The sequence below is a fragment of the Salvelinus sp. IW2-2015 genome, linkage group LG7 (assembly GCF_002910315.2).
Source record: "Salvelinus sp. IW2-2015 linkage group LG7, ASM291031v2, whole genome shotgun sequence".
NCBI lineage: Eukaryota > Metazoa > Chordata > Actinopteri > Salmoniformes > Salmonidae > Salvelinus > Salvelinus sp. IW2-2015.
The window spans coordinates 30,715,190-30,736,146 of record NC_036847.1 but is presented as its reverse complement, the minus strand read 5'-3'; the positions used below and the strand labels follow the sequence as shown (position 1 = coordinate 30,736,146).

The window sequence follows — 20,957 nt, the reverse complement described above, 5'->3', positions numbered from 1 at the left end:
AACTATTGTTATTATCATTATAGTATTATTATTATTATTACTAGTGTTATCATTATTATTACTATTATTAATATCAATATTATTATCATTATTACTATTATTGTTATTACTATTATTATTATCATTATTAGTATTACTATTATTGTTATCATTACTATTGTCATCATTATTATTGTCATCATTATATTATCCGTATTATTATTTATTATTATTATTCCTATTATTATCATTATTGTTCCTATTATTATTATTATTATTATTATTATATTATTATTATTACCCTTACTATTATTGTCCCCTACCACCACACACTAGAACATTTTCTAAATGTTTTTGTTATTATTGTAGGAAAGGCTGATTGGTCTGATTGGCTCATATCCCTGTATGTCACTGTCACAGGAGATGGACAGGCGTGTGTTTAACGGCCCAGAGTTCCACTACAAGGTGTTCTGGAAAAGGGTGGTTGGTGACACAACCTGGTACTCTAATGTCTCCACTGAGCCACCGTTCATCGTCACTGAAGTGGGCAACTTCTCCGCCTTTCAAATCAAAGTTCAGGCTGCCAATCAGAAAGGAGAGGGACCTGAGCTAGACCCTGTGACTGGTTACTCTGGAGAGGACAGTAAGATGTTGTTTTAGAATTCCCTCTTTCTGTAATGATCTCTCTCGCTACTGCATTCTCTCCTCTCTTCTGTAATGATCTCTCTCTCTCGCTACTGCGTTCTCTCCTCTCTTCTGTAATGATCTCTCTCTCTCGCTACTGCGTTCTCTCCTCTCATTCTGTAATGATCTCTCTCTCTCTCTACTGCGTTCTCTCCTCTCTTCTGTAATGATGCTCTCGGGCTCGCTACTTGCGTCTCTCCTCTCTTCTGTAATGACTTCTCTCTCGCTATTCGCGTCTCTGTCCTTTTCTAATGAATCTCTCCTCTCTCATCTACTGCGTTCTCTTTCTCTCTTCTGTAATGAATCTGCTCCTCTCTCTATTGCGTCGTTCTATCCTCTTCTGTAAATGATCTCTTCTCTCGTACTGGCGTTCTCTCCATCTCTTCTTAATGCTACTGTAATCGCGTCTTCCTCATGGGGTCTCTCTCTACCTCTGCGTGCCTGGTCCGTCCTCTCTTCTGCATTAATCGTCTCTCTCTACTAGCTTCATCGCTTCCCCTCATTCCTGTACAGATCGCTTCTCCTCCGCGTACGCGTACTCATCCTCTCTTCGTATGATCTCCTCATCCCTATACTGCGTTCTCATCCTCTCTCTGTAAGTGATTCTCCTCTCTCTATCTACGCGTCGGCCGTCCTCTTCTCTGTAATAGACTCTCTCTCTCTCTTATTGCGTTCTCTCCTTCTTCCTGTAAGACTCGTCTCTCGCTACGCGGCTCTCTCCCTCTCGTGTAATGACATCCTCATCTCTCTACGCCTTCTCGTCCTCATCTTCTGAATGAGATCGCTCTATCTCTTCACTGCTATAGACCTGAGAGCGTCCTCAGCCTACCGACTCATTATATGTATATGTGCGACTCCTCTAACTGTTTCGCTACTACACGTTTAACGAGGAGCTGGAGTTACTAGTACTCTCACACTCAGCATGGGAAACTTGTAGTAATCTCTCTACGTCTGGACGCCGTTATCACAGTTTAACCCGGGCGTTCGTCTCCTGAGTCCTATCAGTGATCTCTTATTACTGATCTTATCATCGAAGGCATGACTAGTATTCTATGTGTGGATCCCTACTCACGTTTACACTCAGCTCGTTACGAGCTTACCTACCAGCAATAGACTCTAGCTGTACGTCTATGTGGAATCCCCTACTTTACACTCGGCTACGTTTTTAACCCTTAGCCTCACTATAGACTTCATCTCATTTTCTGGCTAAAATGCACTAGCTATGCTCGACCTCAGTACTATGTGGGGGGCCGGTTACCTTACACGTCTCTTCAAATCACTAGATCGATAACAGCTCATTAGCATTTCTACTACTTCCCCTGTAGCATTTAAGCACTAGTATCTATGTGGACCCTACTTGCGTCTTCTTCTTTTCTGACAAAGTATTTATTACACCCTACTCAGCTATACGACTCTAGCACCAGAATGACTAGTTATCTATGTGGACGCTACTAAGTTTTAGACCAAGCTCATGCTCTAGACTACAACCAGATGAACTAGTATCCTATGTGGAGCCCTCGCACTAAGTTTTTAACAAGCGTCAAAGCTCTAGACTATCAGCCCGAGCCATTGACTAGTATTTAGTGTTGGACCTCCTTCACTAGCTAGCTGTATATGCACGCAGCTCAGCTGAATTACGATACCTCTACACAGTTCTTTAATGACCTAGTATCTGAATGTGAGCCCTACTGGTCTATCAAGTTAATGTTCATCGCTTCACACCTTATTGAACCTACACAGCATGCCTAGTATAGATGACTCTCTTCTCTCTAACTTATGGTGGACCATAACTACAGTTTAATCGCAGCTCAGCTATAGAACTTAACTGAGCATGGACTATTTATCTATGGTGGGGGATCCCTAACTACCAGTTTAGACTAGCTCAGCTTATACGACTAATCAGCATGGACTGACGTATCTATGATGGGACGCCTCACTACAGGTTTAACGGCGTCAGCATATATGACTACATCCAGGCATGATACGTATATATGTGGCGCACTCCTCTAACTTCACTACTTCGTTTATAGGTCAATCAGATCTATAGGATAATAACACCAGCCATTCCGACTGATGTCATCTACTCTTGGACTATAGCTGACGACGTTCGTCGTTTAATCCCAGCCTCAGCCTTTGTACGATTCTAACACAGCATGATCCAGCTTTGCATCCTGTTCAGCTCGGACCTCATACGTCGAGTTTCTAACCGCAGCTCAGCTATACTGACCCCACTCTACTCAGAAAGTATGACTAGTATCTAATGTTGGACGTCCTCACTGTCAGTTTACTTAGACTCAGCTACAGCTCACTCACGCCACTACCGACAAGCAATACTACGTATTTCTATGTGGACCTAACTACAAGTTTAACCAGCTAGCTTATAGATACACAGGCATGACTAGTCATACCTATGTGGGTATCTCCTACAAGTTTAAACGCTGCTCAGTTAGACTACACCCGCTATGACTAGTTATCTATGTGGAGGGCCTGGAACTTCTCACAGTTTATACACCAGATTTCACATACATCAGACCTAACCCGTTCATCTGACTAAGCATCTATGTGGGAGCGTGGACTGCTCTTCGACAGCTCCTCATACACGAGCTAAGCTATTAGACTACCCCCTGCGCACACTAGGGTATTATCATTGTGCGACCCTACGACAATTGTTTTAACGCAGCGGGCTGTTTCATGTCTACTAGACTTAGACCAAAGATGATCAGCTCATACTATTTTTATGGAAGGATCTTTCTCTCCACCCTACTGACAGTTTTACGCAGCTCAGGCGTGGTGATCGCACCTGAACCATTGGCTTTATGAAGTTCATTCTATTATGTGACTGCCGGCTAATGACTCACCTCTCACCCGTGCTTAATCAGCCAGCTATAGGAGGTGACAGCGTCTCCCCACACTTGGACATAGTATTCCTGGTATGTTAAATGACCCATATCCTCCCTCACAACGTTTACGGGTTGATTCAGCTCAGCTTCATTACGATCAGTTACCGGAATGGCCCTTCTTATCGTCATTCTTGACTCATGTATCGGGGCGTCTCTCTTACTCGATGTCATGTAATGACCCTACCTCTACGTTTGTCTTAAATCCAGCGTCAGCTATCGAGCTACCAGTTCACAGCGATCAGACTAGTGAAAATAATCGTGGCGAGCAGCGTGATCTGGGGTACTAAGTTCTGAGCCAGCTCAGCTATAGACTAACCAGCATGAGCTAGTATCGTATTGGTGGACCCTCACTGCGACAGGTTTAAACACCAGTCTCAGAGGCTATAGACTACACAGCATGGACATAGTATATATGTGGACTTAACTTACTAGTGTTAAAACGCGGAGCTGCAGCCTATCACGTGACTATTCTCGGAAAGCGGAGAGCCTCATCGGCTACTGGAGAGTGCACTAGTCCTCACACTTATCGTGACCGGTGAAGGACTAGCTCTCTCCCGACTACGGTTTACAGCTCAGCAGTAGCCGATTATAGACGATGTAATCCTCCCTAGGATTAGATTAGAGTGAGCTGAGCGTGCACCTCGTCGGATTCTGGCACTGCCTAGTGCGAGGAGGAGTTCATTTCGTGGTATTCGATTCTGCACCTCGGGTTAAAGAATGGACAGAGTACCCCCTGCCTCGCTCGACTACTCCAGGTAGGGCCTTCTCTCGTACATTCCTGGTTGAGAGACATTGAGACAGGCGCTCTCGACTATACTCTTGGTGGCCCCTTCACTGTTCTCTCTGCTGTTCGTGAAAACCAGATTGAGCCATCCGATCTAGCAAGGTTCTTTCGTTCGCTCAAGTTACAACTCCAGGCTTGTTTTTGAATCAAATTCAGGGCGCATCTTGTTCCTCGTTCTTCCTGTATGAGATATGTCGTTCTTCCATATTAGAGGCATCTATGCTGGTAACACACTGACCAGTCCAACTCCACCTTCCCAGTAACAGGCGTCCAGACAGACCTCTTACGACAAGAACCTGCCAAGTAGTTTGTGAAGCTTGTTTCTCTCTGGCATCGGTCTCCATTGCGAATTTGATTCTTTGGTTGGCATCTGTGGGATTGTGTACGAGCGTTTGCTCTCAACTTTCTCGTGGTTATCCTGTATCCATTCGACATGAGGCATGACGAGGGCGTGTGTGGCTTGCTGTGTTTGGGTCCAGTAGTGAGCTGACAGGAATCTGGACAGTGCAGTTACGGCACAGTACCATAGGTGAAGGGGAAGACGTTCACACCAACTAAGTTAGTCGAAACACGACTCTTACCTCCTCGCTTTCTTCTTGATATGTAGGAGCACAGTCCAGTTACTTCAAAATCAGGAGGAATATGAGGAGGTAGATAGGATCCGGCGGACTCTTCCCAGCTCCTCGTTTAATGATCTGTAGACTCGCTACTATTGCCTTGGACTTAAGGCTAGCTTCTTCTGAGAAGAGCATTGTCTCGGACGTCTGATTCTCAGTTAAAGGAATACTACGCACGACTGTGTTAGCTTGACCTTATACAATGAAGAGAACTCACATTGTAAACAACTGTGTTCTGCGGGCGGATGCCTGCCCGTTCTTCTGTAATGAGTTTCGTTCGCGCATATTCTGGAGGCCGTAACTAACAGAGGTGCGCTCACTCAGTAATCTCCACTACCAGACTTCTGTAAAACATAATGTCGATACCATGACCGAGAGGAGGAATCTTGGTTATCAGTCAGACCGTCATAGCTCACAGACTGTGTACTTCCTCTCTGAGCTTAGTAGGCTGTAAGCTCTTTTCGAACTTTAAAGGTCGCTATCGAAGCTCGTGATGTCTACTCTTATTGTTGTTCAACACAGCCCCTGCTCTCATGTGTGTAAGAATCTTGTGAGTCATTCTCTCTCCATTCTCCTTCTAAGGAAAGCGTGTCCGGGTGGCCTTACGCTTTTTTCTCTCTCTAGTTGTTACAGACAACAGTCTTCTTCTTTTAATGACATCTCAAAGTGTGAAGGAGGAGGACAACGACGTGCTGGGTAAGACTGAAGATGCTCACTCGATTTCACTTTCGTTAGAAGTAGGATCTTTCTCGATAATTCCTTGAGATGAAGAGAGAGAGAGAGAGGGCGGGGAACAGAGGGAGAGAGCAGAGGCGGGAGTAGAGGAGATCGAGAGGCCGGTGCCCTCTTCTCTCGGATGATGCTCCTTCGTGGGGAATGCAGAGCTACGCTTAACGAATGGCTCGGGGCGCCTTCAACTGTGCTGATATGGCGTAGCTTGCCCTCCGAAAGTGAGTAAACTGACGGATACCTGGGTCGACGCACGCCTATGTCTTCTATGACTCGCACTACGTCTCTATGCTGAGGGATGGTGAGGGGGAGGGGCGATTGACTTGCAGAGAGAGAGAGACTCGGCGATCTGAAATTGGATCTTGCTTCTCGCACGGCGAACGGGCGGTTCATTCCTGTCTCTCACGTTAATTGATCTCTTCGATCCGTCTTACGCGTCACTGCCCTTCTCTGATTTAGAGAGATGAGACGTTTCTTCATCTTGCAGACAAGAGAAGGAAGAGAGAAAGCTGACGAGAAGAGGCGGTCGCATTCGACCGTTCGGTAATTGAGATCGCTGCTTCGGACAACTGTGACGCGTGCATCGGATTGTGCGCTTCATCTTTTCTGTTTAATTGAGCCCTCTCTGAACGAGTAGAGAGGTGGTCCTTCTCGCTTCTTCTTTCGTGAAGACTGCTCTGCGCTACTGAAGGCGGTGGAGATTCCTGAGTACCGGCCTTCGGCTGAGTCTCCTGCTCGAAGCCATCTTGAGAAGGAATGGGGCGTTCTCTCCTCTCGAGCTGAGAGAACGATCGTCTCTCGGGCGGTAACGCGTTCTCGGTCACTCGTTTCTGTAAATGGAAGTCTTATCTCGAGTCGAACTGCGTTTCTCCTCTCTTCTTGGTGATACTGAGCGCTCTGCTCGTGTCCTACTGCTGTTGTCTCCTCTGTTGCTGTAAGTATCCTCTCTCTCGCTCACTGCGTCTCGGATTCCTCTCGGAATTGTAGATGAATCTGTACGGCGGGAAGGGTAATCTGTAGGACGGTTCCTCTCCCGTCGTCTGTAGAGGATCTCTCTCTCTAGCACTAGCGTTTCTCCTCTCTCTGTATTGACCTCTCTCCGCTCTCGCGTAACTGCGTTCTCTGCCTCTCTGTCTTGTAATGCTCTCTCTCTGCTACTGCGATGGACCTGAGGGAGAGGGTGGATGGTGCTTTCTCGTCTTCTTCTGGATAATGGATCTCTCTCCTGCTGCCTACTGCCGCCATGAAGGGAGGCGAAAGAGAACGAGGGAGCGGGGCGCTTCCCGTCTCTCCTGGGAATCGGATTCTCTCTCGACTCTACTGGAGAGGACGTGTTGGGAGAGTCACGTCACGTCTATTCGCTTGTGGAGACCATGGGCACATACGTACGTCAGTCCAATGAAGAAGGACGGGCGGTTCGGACACGCGTCGTCTCAGTACTTCGTGGTAATGATCCGAATGCCTCGCAGGGTGGGCGTAGGACGGAGAGGGACAAGGGCAGATGGGAACTAAGTCTCTAGACGGGAAGATGCTTCCGCTCTGCATGCGGAGGCAGTAGCGTTAGAAACGAGAGGCCTCGTGTATGGTATGCGGAGGGCACAGCAGACAGCGAGCAGGGGCAAGAGCATGAGGTGGTGCCAGTTCGGTCCTCTCTCTCTGGTAGAGAGGACTCTCCAGTAGCTCGAAGAGGGAAGAACTGGGAAGGCGTCTTCGCCTTCCTGTAACCGGCCACCCAGGTTAGAGTCGCTGAGGAGGAACGGAGAAGAAAGGAGAGCTAGACGAGGGACAAAGAGGAGATGTGAGAGGAGCAAGGGTTGATCGCGTCGGGAGGTAAACAGAGTAGACGGGCGGTTATCTCTGCTGTTCTGGACTCAAGATCTCAGTCTCTGCGCTAAGCTGGGAGTCGGTGACGCATGACCTCTCTTGCTGAAGAATGGGGGATGACTCGTCAGCGGGGGCTACGTGGACGGACAGAGAGGGACGGCGCGTGCGTCTGACATCCGATGCATGCGTTCGTGGAGGTAATGGAGCTCACAGAGTCTCAGGCGACTGGGGGTTCAGGTCGATCGCTGCTATCGTAGAAGACTCGCTCGCTCGAGACGGTACAGGAGGAGGGAGAGGGAAGGAAAAGAGGGAGGGGAGGCACGTGTGCTCTCCATCTCTGCTCTGATGTAGGGAGAGTACGGTGTACGTGCGCTACTTGCGAGGCACGTAGAGTGGGCGTGTAGGGAGAGGGACATCGAGCGTGCTAGGAGTCATTGGATGGGGTAGATGGACCGTGCCTCGTCTCAGAGCTTAGGAGGGAAGCGTCTACACGGCCAATCTAAGTGCAGGGAATATGTCTATCGTCATTCCTTCATCGAGCATGGGACGGACAGTGCAGAGAGCGAGGGACGGAGGGCATTCCATGTACTATGTTACTGGGAAAGGAGCGTCTCGCCTCGGGGAGACTCGGGAGAGAGAAAAGAGCGGCGGGTATGGAACCGTCTCGGGAGAAAGCAACCTACGATTCGAGGGTAGATGAAGTCGGGACTCGATCGCATTCGCATTACTGAGAGAGAAGGAGTGGGGGAGGCGTTGCTTCCTCGTCTGTGTCTGTAATGAGAGTCGACGCTACGTCGAGTAAGATAAGAGAAGGGGCGGACCGGAGAACGGAGAGCAGGGGAGGGGGGGAGGCACGGAGATCCGTGGGGTGAATGATTCGGTCTCTCGAATCAGCTTAGAGGCGTATGCATCGAGGCCTGCTAGAGCTATAGAGAGATGGATGCTGCGTGCAGGTAGCTACAGAGAAGAGAGGAGGGGGGCGAGCGGCGCGTCTTCTGTAATGATCTCTGCATCCGCTGATCACGATGGAAGAAATGGGGGGAGGGGGGGATAAGGCAGGCGTTCAGCGCCTCGGCTCTGTGAATATCCCTCTCTCACTACGCTTCCTCCCCGGTATTGCCTCTCTTCTGCTGCTATCTGGCGTTCTCCTCCTCTCTTCTGTATGACTCTCTCTCTCGCTACTAGTGTTCTCTCCCTTCTGAATGACTCTCTCTGCTACTTGCGTTCTCTCTCTCTTCTGTAATGATCTCTCCTCTCCTCGCCGTCCCTCTCTCTGTAATGATTCTCCGCTCGCTATCTGGCCTCCTCTTTCTGTAAATGATCTCTCTCTCTCGCTACGCGTTCCTCTCTTCTGTAATGATCTCTCTCTCTACTGGCTGTTTCTCTCTCCTTCTGTAATGATCTCTCTCTCTCACAACTGCGTTCTCTCCTCTCTTTCTGTAATATCTCTCTCTCTCTCTACTGCGTTCTCCTCTCCTCCTCGTAATGATCTCTCTCTCTCCTACTGCGTTCTCTCTCTCTGTCTGATCTCTCTCTCTCGCTACTGCGTTCTCTCCTCTCTCGACGTAAGTGATCTCTCTCTCGCACTGCGTTCTCTCCTCTCTTCTGTAATGATCTCTCTCGCTACTGCGTCTCTTCCTTCTCTTCTGTAATGAGTCTCTCTTCGCTACTGCGCTCTCTTCTCTTCTGTAATGATCTCTCTCTCTCTACTGCGCGTTCCTTCTCATTCGTAATGATCTTCTCTCTCCTCTCTCATTCAATTCAAGGTGCTTGTGGACATGGAAACATGTTAACATTGCCAAAGCAAGTGAGTAGATAAAATACAAAAGTGAAATACAATCAAATGACAGTAACATTACACTCACAGAAGTTCAAAAAGAATAAAAGACATTACAAATGTCATATTATGTATAATACAGAGTGTCTAACTTCCCCTGAACACTCTCTCTGTTTCTGTCAATTCAATTCAATTCAATTCAAAGGTTTTATGAGGGAAACATGTGTAAAATTGCCAAAGCAAGTGAGGTAGATAATACACAAAGTGAAATAAACAATACAAATTAACAGTAAACATTACACATACAGAAGTTTCAAAACAAGAAGACATTACAAATTGTCATATTTATGACTAAAGCTAATGGTTAAAGCACACAAGTTAAAATAATAAGCATAAAGGGTTGTATTTACAATGGTGTTTGTTCTTCACGGTTGCCCTTTTCGTTGTGCAACAGGTCACAAATCTGCTGCTGTGATGGCACACGTGTAATTTCACCCAGTAGATATTGGAGTTATTCAAAATTGGATTTGTTTTCAAATTCTTTGGGATCTGTGTAATCTGAGGAGAATATGTCTCTCTAATATGGTCATAATTGTGGGCAGGAGGTTAGGAAGTGCAGCTCAGTTTCCACCTCATTTGTGGGCAGTAGCACATAGCCTGTCTTCTTTGAGAGCCATGTCTGCCTACGGCGGCTTCTCAATAGCAAGGCTATGCTCACTGAGCTGTACATAGTTCAAAGTTTCCTTAAGTTTGGGGTCAGTCACAGTGGTCAGGTATTCTGCCATGTGTACTCTCTGTTAGGGCCAAATAGCATCTAGTTGCTCTGTTTTTTGTTAACTTTCCAATGTGTCAAGTAATTATCTTTTGTTTTCTCAGATGATTGTTGGGTCTAATTGTGCTGTTGTCCTGGGTGTCGGGGTGTGTTTTGTGTTGTGAACAGAGCCCAGGAAGCTTGCTTAGGGGACTCTTCTCCAGGTTCATCTCTGTAGGTGATGGCTTTGTTATGGAAGGTTTGGGAATGCGCTTCTTTAGGTGGTTGTAGAATTAACGGCTCTTTTCTGGATTTTGATAATTAGTGGGATCGGCTAATTCTGCTCTGCATGCATTATTTGGTGTTCTACGTAGCACAGGGAGGATATTTTGCAGAATTCTGCATGCAGAGCTCAATTGGGTGTTGTCCCATTTTGTGAAATCTTGGTTGGTTGGGCGGACCCAGACCTCACAACATAAGGGCAATGGGCTCTATGACTGATTCAAGTATTTAGCCAGATCCTAATTGGTAGGTGAAATTATAGTTTCCTTTTGATGGCATAGAATGCCCTTCTTGCCTGTCTCTCAGATCGTCACAGCTCTGGGACTACCTGTGGTGCTGATGTTTAGGCGAGGTATGTAGTATTTTGTGTGCTCTAGGCAACGGTGTTAGATGAGTGTGGGTCCTGGCGACTGGACCTTTTTGTGAAACCATTATTTTGGTCTTACTGAGATTACTGTCAGGCCCAGGCTCGGACAGAACTCTGTGCAAAGATCTAGGTGCTGTTGTAGGCCCTCCTTGGTTGGTGACAGAAGCACCAGATCATCAGCAAACAGTAGACATTGACTTCGGATTGTAGGGTGAGACCGGGTGCTGCAGACTGTTTCTAATGCTCGCGCCAATTATTGATTAATATGTGAAGAGGGTGGGGCTTAAGCTGCATCCCTGTCTCACCCACGACCCTGTGAGAAGAAATGTGTGTGTCTTTGCCAATTTTAACCGCACACTTGTTGTTGTGTACATGGATTATAAGTCGTATGTTTTACCCCAACACCATTTCCATCAATTTGTATAGCAGACCCTCATGCCAAATTGAGTCGAAGGCTTTTTGAAATCAACAAAGCATGAGAAGATCTGCCTTTGTTTGGTTTGTTTGGTTGTCAATTAGGGTGTGTAGGGTGAATACATGGTCTGTTGTACGGTAATTGGTAAAAAGCCAATTTGACATTTGCTCAGTACATGTTTTCATTGAGGAATGTACAGTCTGCTGTTAATGATAATGCAGATAGTATTTCCCAAGTACGTTGACGCATATCCACGGTAGTTATTGGGGTCAAATTGTGTCTCCACTTTGTGGATTGGGTGATCAGTCCTTGGTTCCAAATATTGGGAAATGACAGAGCTAAGGACGATGTTAAAGTTAAAATATGCCAATTGGAATTTGTTGTCTGTAATATTGATCATTTCATTAAGGATACCATCAACACCACAGGCCTTTGGGTTGGAGGGTTTTTATTTTGTCCTGTAATCAAGAGTAATTGGAGAATCCAGTGGGTTCTGGTAGTCTTTAATAGTTTTCTAGGATTTTGTATTTGATCAGTATATTTTTGCTCTTTATTCTTTGATAGAGCCAAAAGATTGGAGAAGTGGTTTACCATACATCTCCATTTTGGATAAGATAACTTCGTGTTGTTGTTTGTTTGTTTTCCAATTTTCCACAAATGGTTAGAGTCTATGGATTCTTCAATTACATTGAGCTGATTTCTGACGTGCTGTTCCTTTTTCCGTAGTGTATTTCTGTATTGTTAGTGATTCACATAGTGAAGGCGTAGACTCAGGTTTTCCGGGTCTCTATGTTTTGGTTGGACAGTTTCTCAATTTATTTCTTAGATTTTTGCATTCTTTATCAAACCATTGTCATTGTTGTTCATTTTCTTCGTTTTCTATTTGAGATTTTAGATGGATAGGGAAGCTGAGTCAAAATACTGTTAAGATTTCTACTGCCAAGTTTACACTTCACTATTGCAGTGGAAGTTTTACCCAGAGTTGTCTAAAAGGGATGAATTTGCTGTTGCCTAATTGTTTGTTGGTAGGCAAACTGCATTCCTCCACTAAGCATTTCTTAATGTTACTCAGTTCTTTGGCTTTGATGCCTCATGATTGAGTATTGCTCTGTTCAAGTAGACTGTGATTTTGCTGTGGTCTGATAGGGGGTCAGTGGGCTGACTGTGAACGCTCTGAGAGACTCTGGGTTGAGGTCAGTGATAAAGTAGTCTACAGTGCTACTGCCAAGAGATGAGCTGTTTCTGTCTCTCTCTCCCTCACTCTCATTCCTGCTGTTCTCATTCTCTCCTCGTATTCTCCCTCTAATGATGACCAATTAGTCTATTGTGTTCACCGGTAAACAATACACTAATAAACACTCAAGTGATTATGATGCTGAGCAAGATAATGATTGTATGTTTCTCTCCCCTCTCTGCATCTCTCTCTCTCTCTCCCTCCCTTTCCTACAGTCCCCCTGGAGGCTCCTAAGAATGTGGGTATGGTGCTGCTCAACAGTTCAGCCATCAGGGTAACATGGGAACCAGTGAACGAAAAGACTGTCAGAGGACACCTGCTGGGATATAAGGTCTGTGGCACTGAAATAACTACTACAAGAGAGATACAATGACTGTCAAGATCTATGCAATGTGAATAACTCATTAATAACTCATGACCTCATGAATAGTCTAATTTCCTGTGTCCCCTTTACACCTTCCCCCCTCTGTGTGTCATATCAACATCATAACCATGACGTTATGGCCACATAGAGCTTTATAACATCTTCCCTCCCAGATCCACCTGCTGAGGTTTGGCTCCAGGGGCCACCACCGGGGCTGCATACATTACACATCATAAACATGACCTTACAGCTACATAGAGCTACATAGAGCATTATTACAGCGTATAACCTTCCTCCTCTGCCCTCTCTCCTCACCAGATCCACCTGACGAGGTTTGGCTCCAGGGGCCGTGGTAGCCGTAGGGCTAGAGAGCCAGAGACCAGTGTTGAGGTGGAGACAGGGCCCAAAGAGGAGAAGAGGGTCCTGGGGGGACTCAGACCCTACTCTCACTACACCCTCACCGTCACTGTGTTCAACAGCAAGGGAGAGGGGCCCCCCTCCAAGACCCTGTCCTTTGAAACTGACGAGGGAGGTGAGAGAAAGGGAAAGCGGGGGGGGGGGGGGGGGGGCAGTGTACACTGCAGTGGAAGGATACTCTAATCAAGTGTGCCTGTGTCCCTGTCAGCTCCTGGCCCCCCCATGTCCTTACTCCTGGACAGTCATGCAGGCACAGAGATGACCCTACACTGGACACCTCCTGCCCATCCCAACGGGGTTCTCAAAGGATACCTGCTGCAGTACCAGAGTGGTTACCTTACTACACCTCTCCCCCTTAACTGGCTATCTTTAATTAGACGAGGGTAGTCTAGTAATCTAGTGATGTGCCCTTGAGCAAGGCACCTAATCCTAATTACTCCTTTAAATGACTAAAATGTAAATATGTGTGTTCAACTGACTGTCAAAGCAAGTCTACACGTCTTGTGTCTGTTTCTCTGTCTTGTAAAAGACAACAGTGCTACTTATTATCATATGGTATCACTGATCTATCTCTGTTGTTTCTGTGACATATTGTTGATGTATTACAAGTCACTTCTAGAGATGGCTAGTGAATAATATAATATATAATAAACCTACATAACGTTATAGACCATCCCTCAAATTCTGTCAGAGAAAAACGTTATTGACTGTTCTAGTCGACCTTTCCTCTCTATTCCCCTATAGTTGTGAAGAGTGGGGACAGCCCGATGCAGGTGGAGACCATAGATGACCACACTGATAGATAGACACACACACACACACACACACACACACACACACACACACACTAACATAACCATTCCTGTCTGTCCTCTGTAGTCGTAAAGAGTGGCGACAGCCCGATGCAGGTGGAGACGATAGACGATCACAAGGTCACTCACCTGACCCTGAAGCAGCTGGACCCTCACAGCCGCTACCGCTTCTACCTGAGGGGGCGCACCTCGGCCGGGGACGGAGAGCCTATCACCAGGGAGGGCGCCACCACACTGGACGGAGGTAGTACTGCAGGAGGATTATTTATATTAACACTCCGAGAGGGTTAACACTAACAGGCTGATTGATTGATTGATTGGTCAATTGATCGGTTGATTGATTGAGAGCCCATCACCAGGCAGGGCGCCACCACACTGGATGGAGGCAGTACTGCAGGAGGATTAGAATTAGAAAAACGTTTTTGTCCACACAATGTGGAAATTTGTCTCCYGGTTTCATACACATAAAAACCGATACTGTTTACTGGTGGATTTATCACGCTGTGGTTACATTGTGGAGTATTAGTGCATAAGTAATATTACTGAGAGGGTTAACACTAACAGGATACGAAGGGTGAAAGAGATTCTAACTCAGTGATTCTCACGAAAATGACACAAAATTGAAATAAACATTTTCCACCATAATTCCTCTTGGATCACTAAGATTAGAATCTGTATAGATCTATTTCATAATTATTGTTATGTTTATTGATTAAATATGATGCATTCTACTACAATTTCCACAACTAGCAATGTCAAATTCTCATTTACCGCAACAGTTTCTGAAGTCCAAAAAAGTATATATATTTTTAAACATTGCTTACATAATGATAAGGTCTGAGGTAAACATACAATGAAAACAAATATATTTCTTATTTAACTATAAACTTTTATTTAGTCATTTATCTCATTAATGCAACACATAACCTTTTCTGAATCTTGTTTATTGTCAACATGACTTGTGTTATTTTTATATACACATATTCGGATAAAGAACAAAAGGCACACCATCTGATTCAGCCAAAATGACTAAAGTAGACATTTTATTTTTCCTAATATTTCCTAAATATTGGTGCTTATGGCAATAATAAACAGGTTTCAGAGATGAGAATGTATGTTTCGGTAATGAGTGTTGCAAAGTTTGCTATTGAAGAACTGTACTGAGCTCTACTAGAGATTCATTACCCAATACATCATCAAACTGTCATCTGTTAATCCCAAAATTTGACTTGCTTAATACTGAAATCACTGATCTTAATAAAATGGACTAAAATACCCCTCATTTGAATTATAAGTACTGTAATCAGGGGTGAAAGTGGAATTAATTTCTTTGCACACATTATTTTATACTACAGAAACGACAGGGTAGCCTACTCTGCTGGCACTGACTAACAGATGTTGTCTGGTCCATATAATCGGCCTACGAAAAGGGGAGACACATAGAATATGACGTCCATCTAACCTGGAGGAGGAAATGATTGTCCAAAAACAAACAAAAGTGGCATATTCCAGGCGGTGTCAGAGGAAGGCCCCAAAAATTGTCAAAGACTCCAGTCACAGACTGTTCTCTCTGCTAMCACATGGCAAGTGGTACCGGAGTGCCAAGTCTAGGTCCAAGAGGCTTCTTAACATTTTCTACCCCCAAGCCATAAGACTGCTGAACAATTAATCAAATGGCCACCCGGACTATTTGCATTGGCCACCCCTTTGTTTTTACACTGCTGCTACTCGCTGTTTATTATCTATGCATAGTCACTTTACCCCAACCTACATGTACAAATTACCTCGACTAACCTGTACCCCCGCACATTGACTCAGTACCGGTATCCCCTGTATAGTGCCTCGTTATAGTAATTTTGCTGTGTTACTTAATAAAAAATAAAAAACATTTACTTTATTTAGTCAGTATTTTCTTAACTCTATTTTCTTAAAACTGCATTGTTGGTTAAGGGCTTGTAAGTAAGCATTTCACGGTAAGGTCTACTACACCTGTTATATCCGGTGCATGTGACAACTACAATTTTATTTTATTTTATTTGAAGACAGTTAATATGCACACTCACCGGGGATATGGCCGATGTAAGATAGGCTATTGTTCGCTCATGTAAAATACAAATTTTGATAACTAAAAGACTTTAGTTTTCATTGTACACTTTACAGCATTAGCCATTTGCTCTCCAAACTGTTTTTCTGCGATTGTATTTTTAAATATTGACATATGCCTGGCAGGGTCTTTCTGCTTTTCACTGACAGTCGCAACTTAACAATCATCTACACTGAACAAAAATATAAAGACAACATGTGTGTTGGTCCAATGTTCCATCCTCACAAAAAGTTTATTTCTCTAAAATGTTGTTCACAAATTTGTTTACATCCCTGTTAGTGAGAAATGTCTCCATGGCCAAGATAATCATATCAAGAAGCTGATTGAACAGCATGATCATTACACAGGTGCACCTTGTGCTGGGGATAATAAAAGGCTGCTTTAAAATGTGCAGTTTTGTCAAACAACACAATGCGGGGGTGAGGAGTATTTATGTCTGTGATAAAGCCCTTTTGTGGGGAAAAACTCATTCTGATTGGCTGGGCCTGGCTCCCCAGTGGCTGGGCCTGGCTGCCAAGTGGGTGGGCCTATGCCCTTCAAGACCCACCCATGGCTGCACCCCTGCCCAGTCAGTCATGTGAAATCCATGGATTAGGGCCTAATTTATTTCAATTGACTGATTCCCTTATATGAACTGTAACCCAGTAAAATATTTTAAATTGTTGCATGTTGCTTTATATTTTTGTTCAGTATAGAAGCTAATCTTCCTCTGTGTTTCTGTGATTCCTCCAAATCATGCTTTCTGGTGTAGTAGCCTATTTTGAATTGTTTTTTATTTATTTCTGTATAGACAGGAATAAGCTAATTAGGCTATATCATTTTGGGAATTTAATTTACTTTAGGGAAGCTTAGCTTCTCCTAACCTTATGGACACGCTGCCTACAGTATGCCTTTTAATGTGGGAAAAACACAACCAGTCATCATGTTTTCATCCGATTGTCAATAACTTAACAAAGGTTGTAGGCTACACACGCACTTTCGTTCACGTGCACTGTTCACACGCAATTTGATGAATGGAAACAGACATAACTTATCCTACCTGTAGCCAGTAGCGGTTTAGCAGTTGAAATGGTCTAGAACCGCCACTGCCTGTAGCGTAATGAAATTATGTGATTGTCATGAGACCTACACTTGTAGCCTGAATTGATGGATCCACTGTTGTCCACACGCACCTCGGTCTCCGCCACACACCTCTGCCTTGTCCACGAGCGTCTCTACGGAAGGCTAAATCTCAGCCACTCATCCCCGCCTTAACAAAGTGTAGGGTTCTTCTCAAACCACAACGCAATTTGAAGCGTATACCACCCGGCTTCCAGTCAATTCGCAAATTGTTCATGTTAATTAAATAATGGTGTATACGCCTATATTTGTTGGTGCATGTTTTATTAATTGTGATAGGCTCACGTTTTACCGGTATGGCGTACCCCCAAATCAAAATCAAATCAAATTGATTTATATAGCCCTTCTTACATCAGCTGATATATCAAAGTGCTGTACAGAAACCCAGCCTAAAACCCCAAACAGCAAGCAATGCAGGTGTAGAAGCACAGTGGCTAGGAAAAACTCCCTAGAAAGGCCAAAACCTAGGAAGAAACCTAGAGAGGAACCAGGCTATGAGGGGTGGCCAGTCCTCTTCTGGCTGTGCCAGGTGGAGATTATAACAGAACATGGCCAAGATGTTCAAATGTTCACAAATGTTCATGGTCAAATAATAGTAATCACAGTGAACAGGTCAGGGCTCCATAGCCGCAGGCAGAACAGTTGAAACTGGAGCAGCAGCACGGCCAGGTGGACTGGGGACATTAAGGAGTCATCATGCCAGGTAGTCCTGAGGCATGGTCCTAGGGTTCAGGTCCTTCGAGAGAGAGAAAGATAGAAAGAGAGAATTAGAGAGAGCATACTTAAATTCACACAGGACACCGGATAAGACAKGAGAAATACTCCAGATATAACAGACTGACCCTAGCCCCCCGACAACTACTGCAGCATAAATACTGAGACAGGAGGGGTCAGGAGACACTGTGGCCCCATCCGATGATACTCCCAGACAGGGCCAAACAGGCTATTTATTTTAACTTGACTGTAATTACGCGCAAGTATTTTCAAACATAAAAAAGTGACTATAAAAAAAATGATTTCTCCAAGGCCTTTACAGGTAATATTGGTGTAATAATGACATGGATATGTGTGGTTCCAAGGTATTTTAGATGCATTTCAAAATTGAATGGGATCCTAAGGAGAAATTACATAACATGATATGCCTATAAAGTATTTAAATATGTGGGATATGGACCAAAAACTGTCTTGGGATATCAGACGACAGTATAGGTAAGCGCTAAAACAGGTACACCTGTCAAAATGGGTTATCTCCTCCTTTAAGTGGCAGGGTTGCTCTTTGCTGAAACACAAACTCCATATTGTGGCTTCAAGTAAATTAAATGTGTACTTCTTGACAACCCCTACTTAATCAAATAACTGATGTTTTACAAAAAACCTATACAATAGGTGTAAGCAGTGGGCCTTGTGAATAATTAAAGTTACTAGCACAGCACGTCCATTGACTTTACATTATAATGAGCTTATTATCATGACCTAAATTAAGGTTATCATGACCGAAACAGACCGAAAAATGATGCGCAAATTAGAAACCTAAAAATGATGCGGAAATTAGAAATGTGTGTTTTGGTAATGAGAGGCCCTTGGCTCAATCTGCAAGTAATAGGAGACAGACATTATGAGTCAGCAAACAATTGACCACATCACTAAAGCCCATTCATGCCTCCATGTTGGTAAGGTAATNCCTCCATGTTGGTAAGGTAATAATTCTCTAAGTGTTGACCACATCACTAAAGCCCATTCATGCCTCCATGTTGGTAAGGTAATAATTCTCTAAGTTTTTCTCAATTTGAGCTTTTTAGTAATTTGTTCAATGAGAAGGTCTAGTGTCGTAAAGGTGTTGTTTGAGAATATGATCCTCATTCTGAAGGCATATAGGTGAATAAATTAAATTAACTTGTGCTCATCTAAGGACTACTCCTCGAGATGATGTATCATGGGTGAATAAAACTTTGATTGGAATTTTTACAGCAACTTGAAAAAGTGTTATGTAATGAGAAACACACAGACACTGTGTTTTTATGTAATAAATATTATAGTTTAATGTCAACTTCCACTAGTATACTATTTGTATGATTTGTGGACAAACAGCAGCAACATATTTTGTTTTATTCAGTTAAGTTTGGTTTTTCTAAAGTAAAATTGTATTGGTAATGAGAATTTGGGGTGAAATCTGTACAAAATTCTGGCAAAAATGTCAAATGCATTTCAAATAAAACACTGCACCATAAACTAGGCATCTTAGTCTTTAGAATGATAGTTGATTGTTGCAGATGCATCATGGTTTTCTAACTCAATTTGCTACTGCCATGGTTACAACTGGTTCGATGAGAATCACCCTAACCCCGTCTCAACCCATTCCAGCTCCTCCGTCCAACATCAGCGTGTCTGTAGGAGAGAAGTCTGTTAACCTGAGCTGGGTGCCAGGCCAGAGACACAGGAGTGTTGGCTTCCAGGTCCAGTACCTCAACAAGCAAGGTACGTATGAGCTTTGTGTGTGCATGTGGCCGTGCGTGTGTCACTGCAGAGACACAGGAGTGTTGGCTTCCAGGTCCAGTACCTCAACAAGAACATACACTACCAGCTGACCAACAGTATGCATGTGGAAACACCAAACACATTTGTAACTGACTGTAAACATGAAATTTAAACATAGTCGCTCTGGAGGAGACTGACATATTTTTTAAATAAAAATCTATAAATATAACTTCACTCCCCTGCCTGTAAGAACAAGAAGGGAAAATATATATTTTGTCTATTTCTATGTCTAAACAAATAAAGTGGTTATTTTGTCTTCAGACGGTGGGAAGTGGAAGCAGTCTGAGAAGCTAAACTCGTCTGCATCATTCTACCAGCTGAAAGGCCTGACCCCGGGGTCACAGTACCGCCTCAGATTCATCTTCAGCAACAACACCTTCTGGGAGACTGAGATCACCACAAAGGGAGCAGGTACATACCGGAGGCAGTATTATATATATATATATATATATTCTGGGAGACTGATATCACCACAAAGGGAGCAGGTACGTACCGGAGGCAGTAATATATATATATATATATATATTCTGGGAGACTGAAACCTGAGGGATTGGTAGGAATCACAGGCTGTACACACACACCTAGACGCAGACACACCCACTCAATCACACACACACACACACACACACACAGTCTTGTATAACTAACCTTGTGGGGACACACAATTCACTCCCATTCAAAATCCTATTTTCCCTAACCCTAATCCATACATACCCTAACCTAAAAACCTAACCTTAACCCTAAAACTAATCCTAGTTCCTAACACTAATTCTAACCTTAATCCTAAACCCCCTAGAAATAACATTTGACCTTGTGGGGACTAACAAAATGTCCCCAGTTGGTCAAATTTTTGTTTGTTTACTATTCTTGTGAGGACTTCTGGTTCCCACATGTATAGTTAAACCAATCCCCACACACACACACATATACAAGTACACACCAGAGGAGGCTGGTGGGAGGAGCTAAATAAGGATGGGCTCATTGTAATGGCTGGAATGGAATAAATGGAACAGAGTCAAACACGTTGTATTTGTGTTTTTAATGTGTTTGTTATCATTCCATTGATTCCATTCCAGCCATTACAATGAGCTCGTCCTGTTGCTCCTCCCACCAGCCTTCTGGGAGACTGAGATCAGAGGGAGCAGGTACTGGAGCATAGCCTGTACACACACACACCATGATGTATGCAGACAGGCAGGCAGACACACATGTGAATGCAAGAACACACACACACACACACACACACACACACACACACACACA

At 44.3% G+C, this 20,957-nt stretch overlaps 1 protein-coding gene across 1 annotated transcript in view; it reads left to right on the top strand.

Annotated features, from left to right (window-relative positions):
• Positions 1–20,957, top strand: part of LOC111966131 (neural cell adhesion molecule L1-like) — a 57,344-nt gene that overhangs the window by 30,380 nt on the left and 6,007 nt on the right. The window contains exons 14-20 of the mRNA XM_070444339.1: positions 400–622; positions 12,559–12,674; positions 13,026–13,239; positions 13,333–13,452; positions 14,004–14,180; positions 19,521–19,634; positions 19,956–20,105. Of these exons, the coding sequence (XP_070300440.1) occupies positions 400–622; positions 12,559–12,674; positions 13,026–13,239; positions 13,333–13,452; positions 14,004–14,180; positions 19,521–19,634; positions 19,956–20,105 (1,114 nt within the window). The remainder of the gene's footprint in view (positions 1–399; positions 623–12,558; positions 12,675–13,025; positions 13,240–13,332; positions 13,453–14,003; positions 14,181–19,520; positions 19,635–19,955; positions 20,106–20,957) is intronic.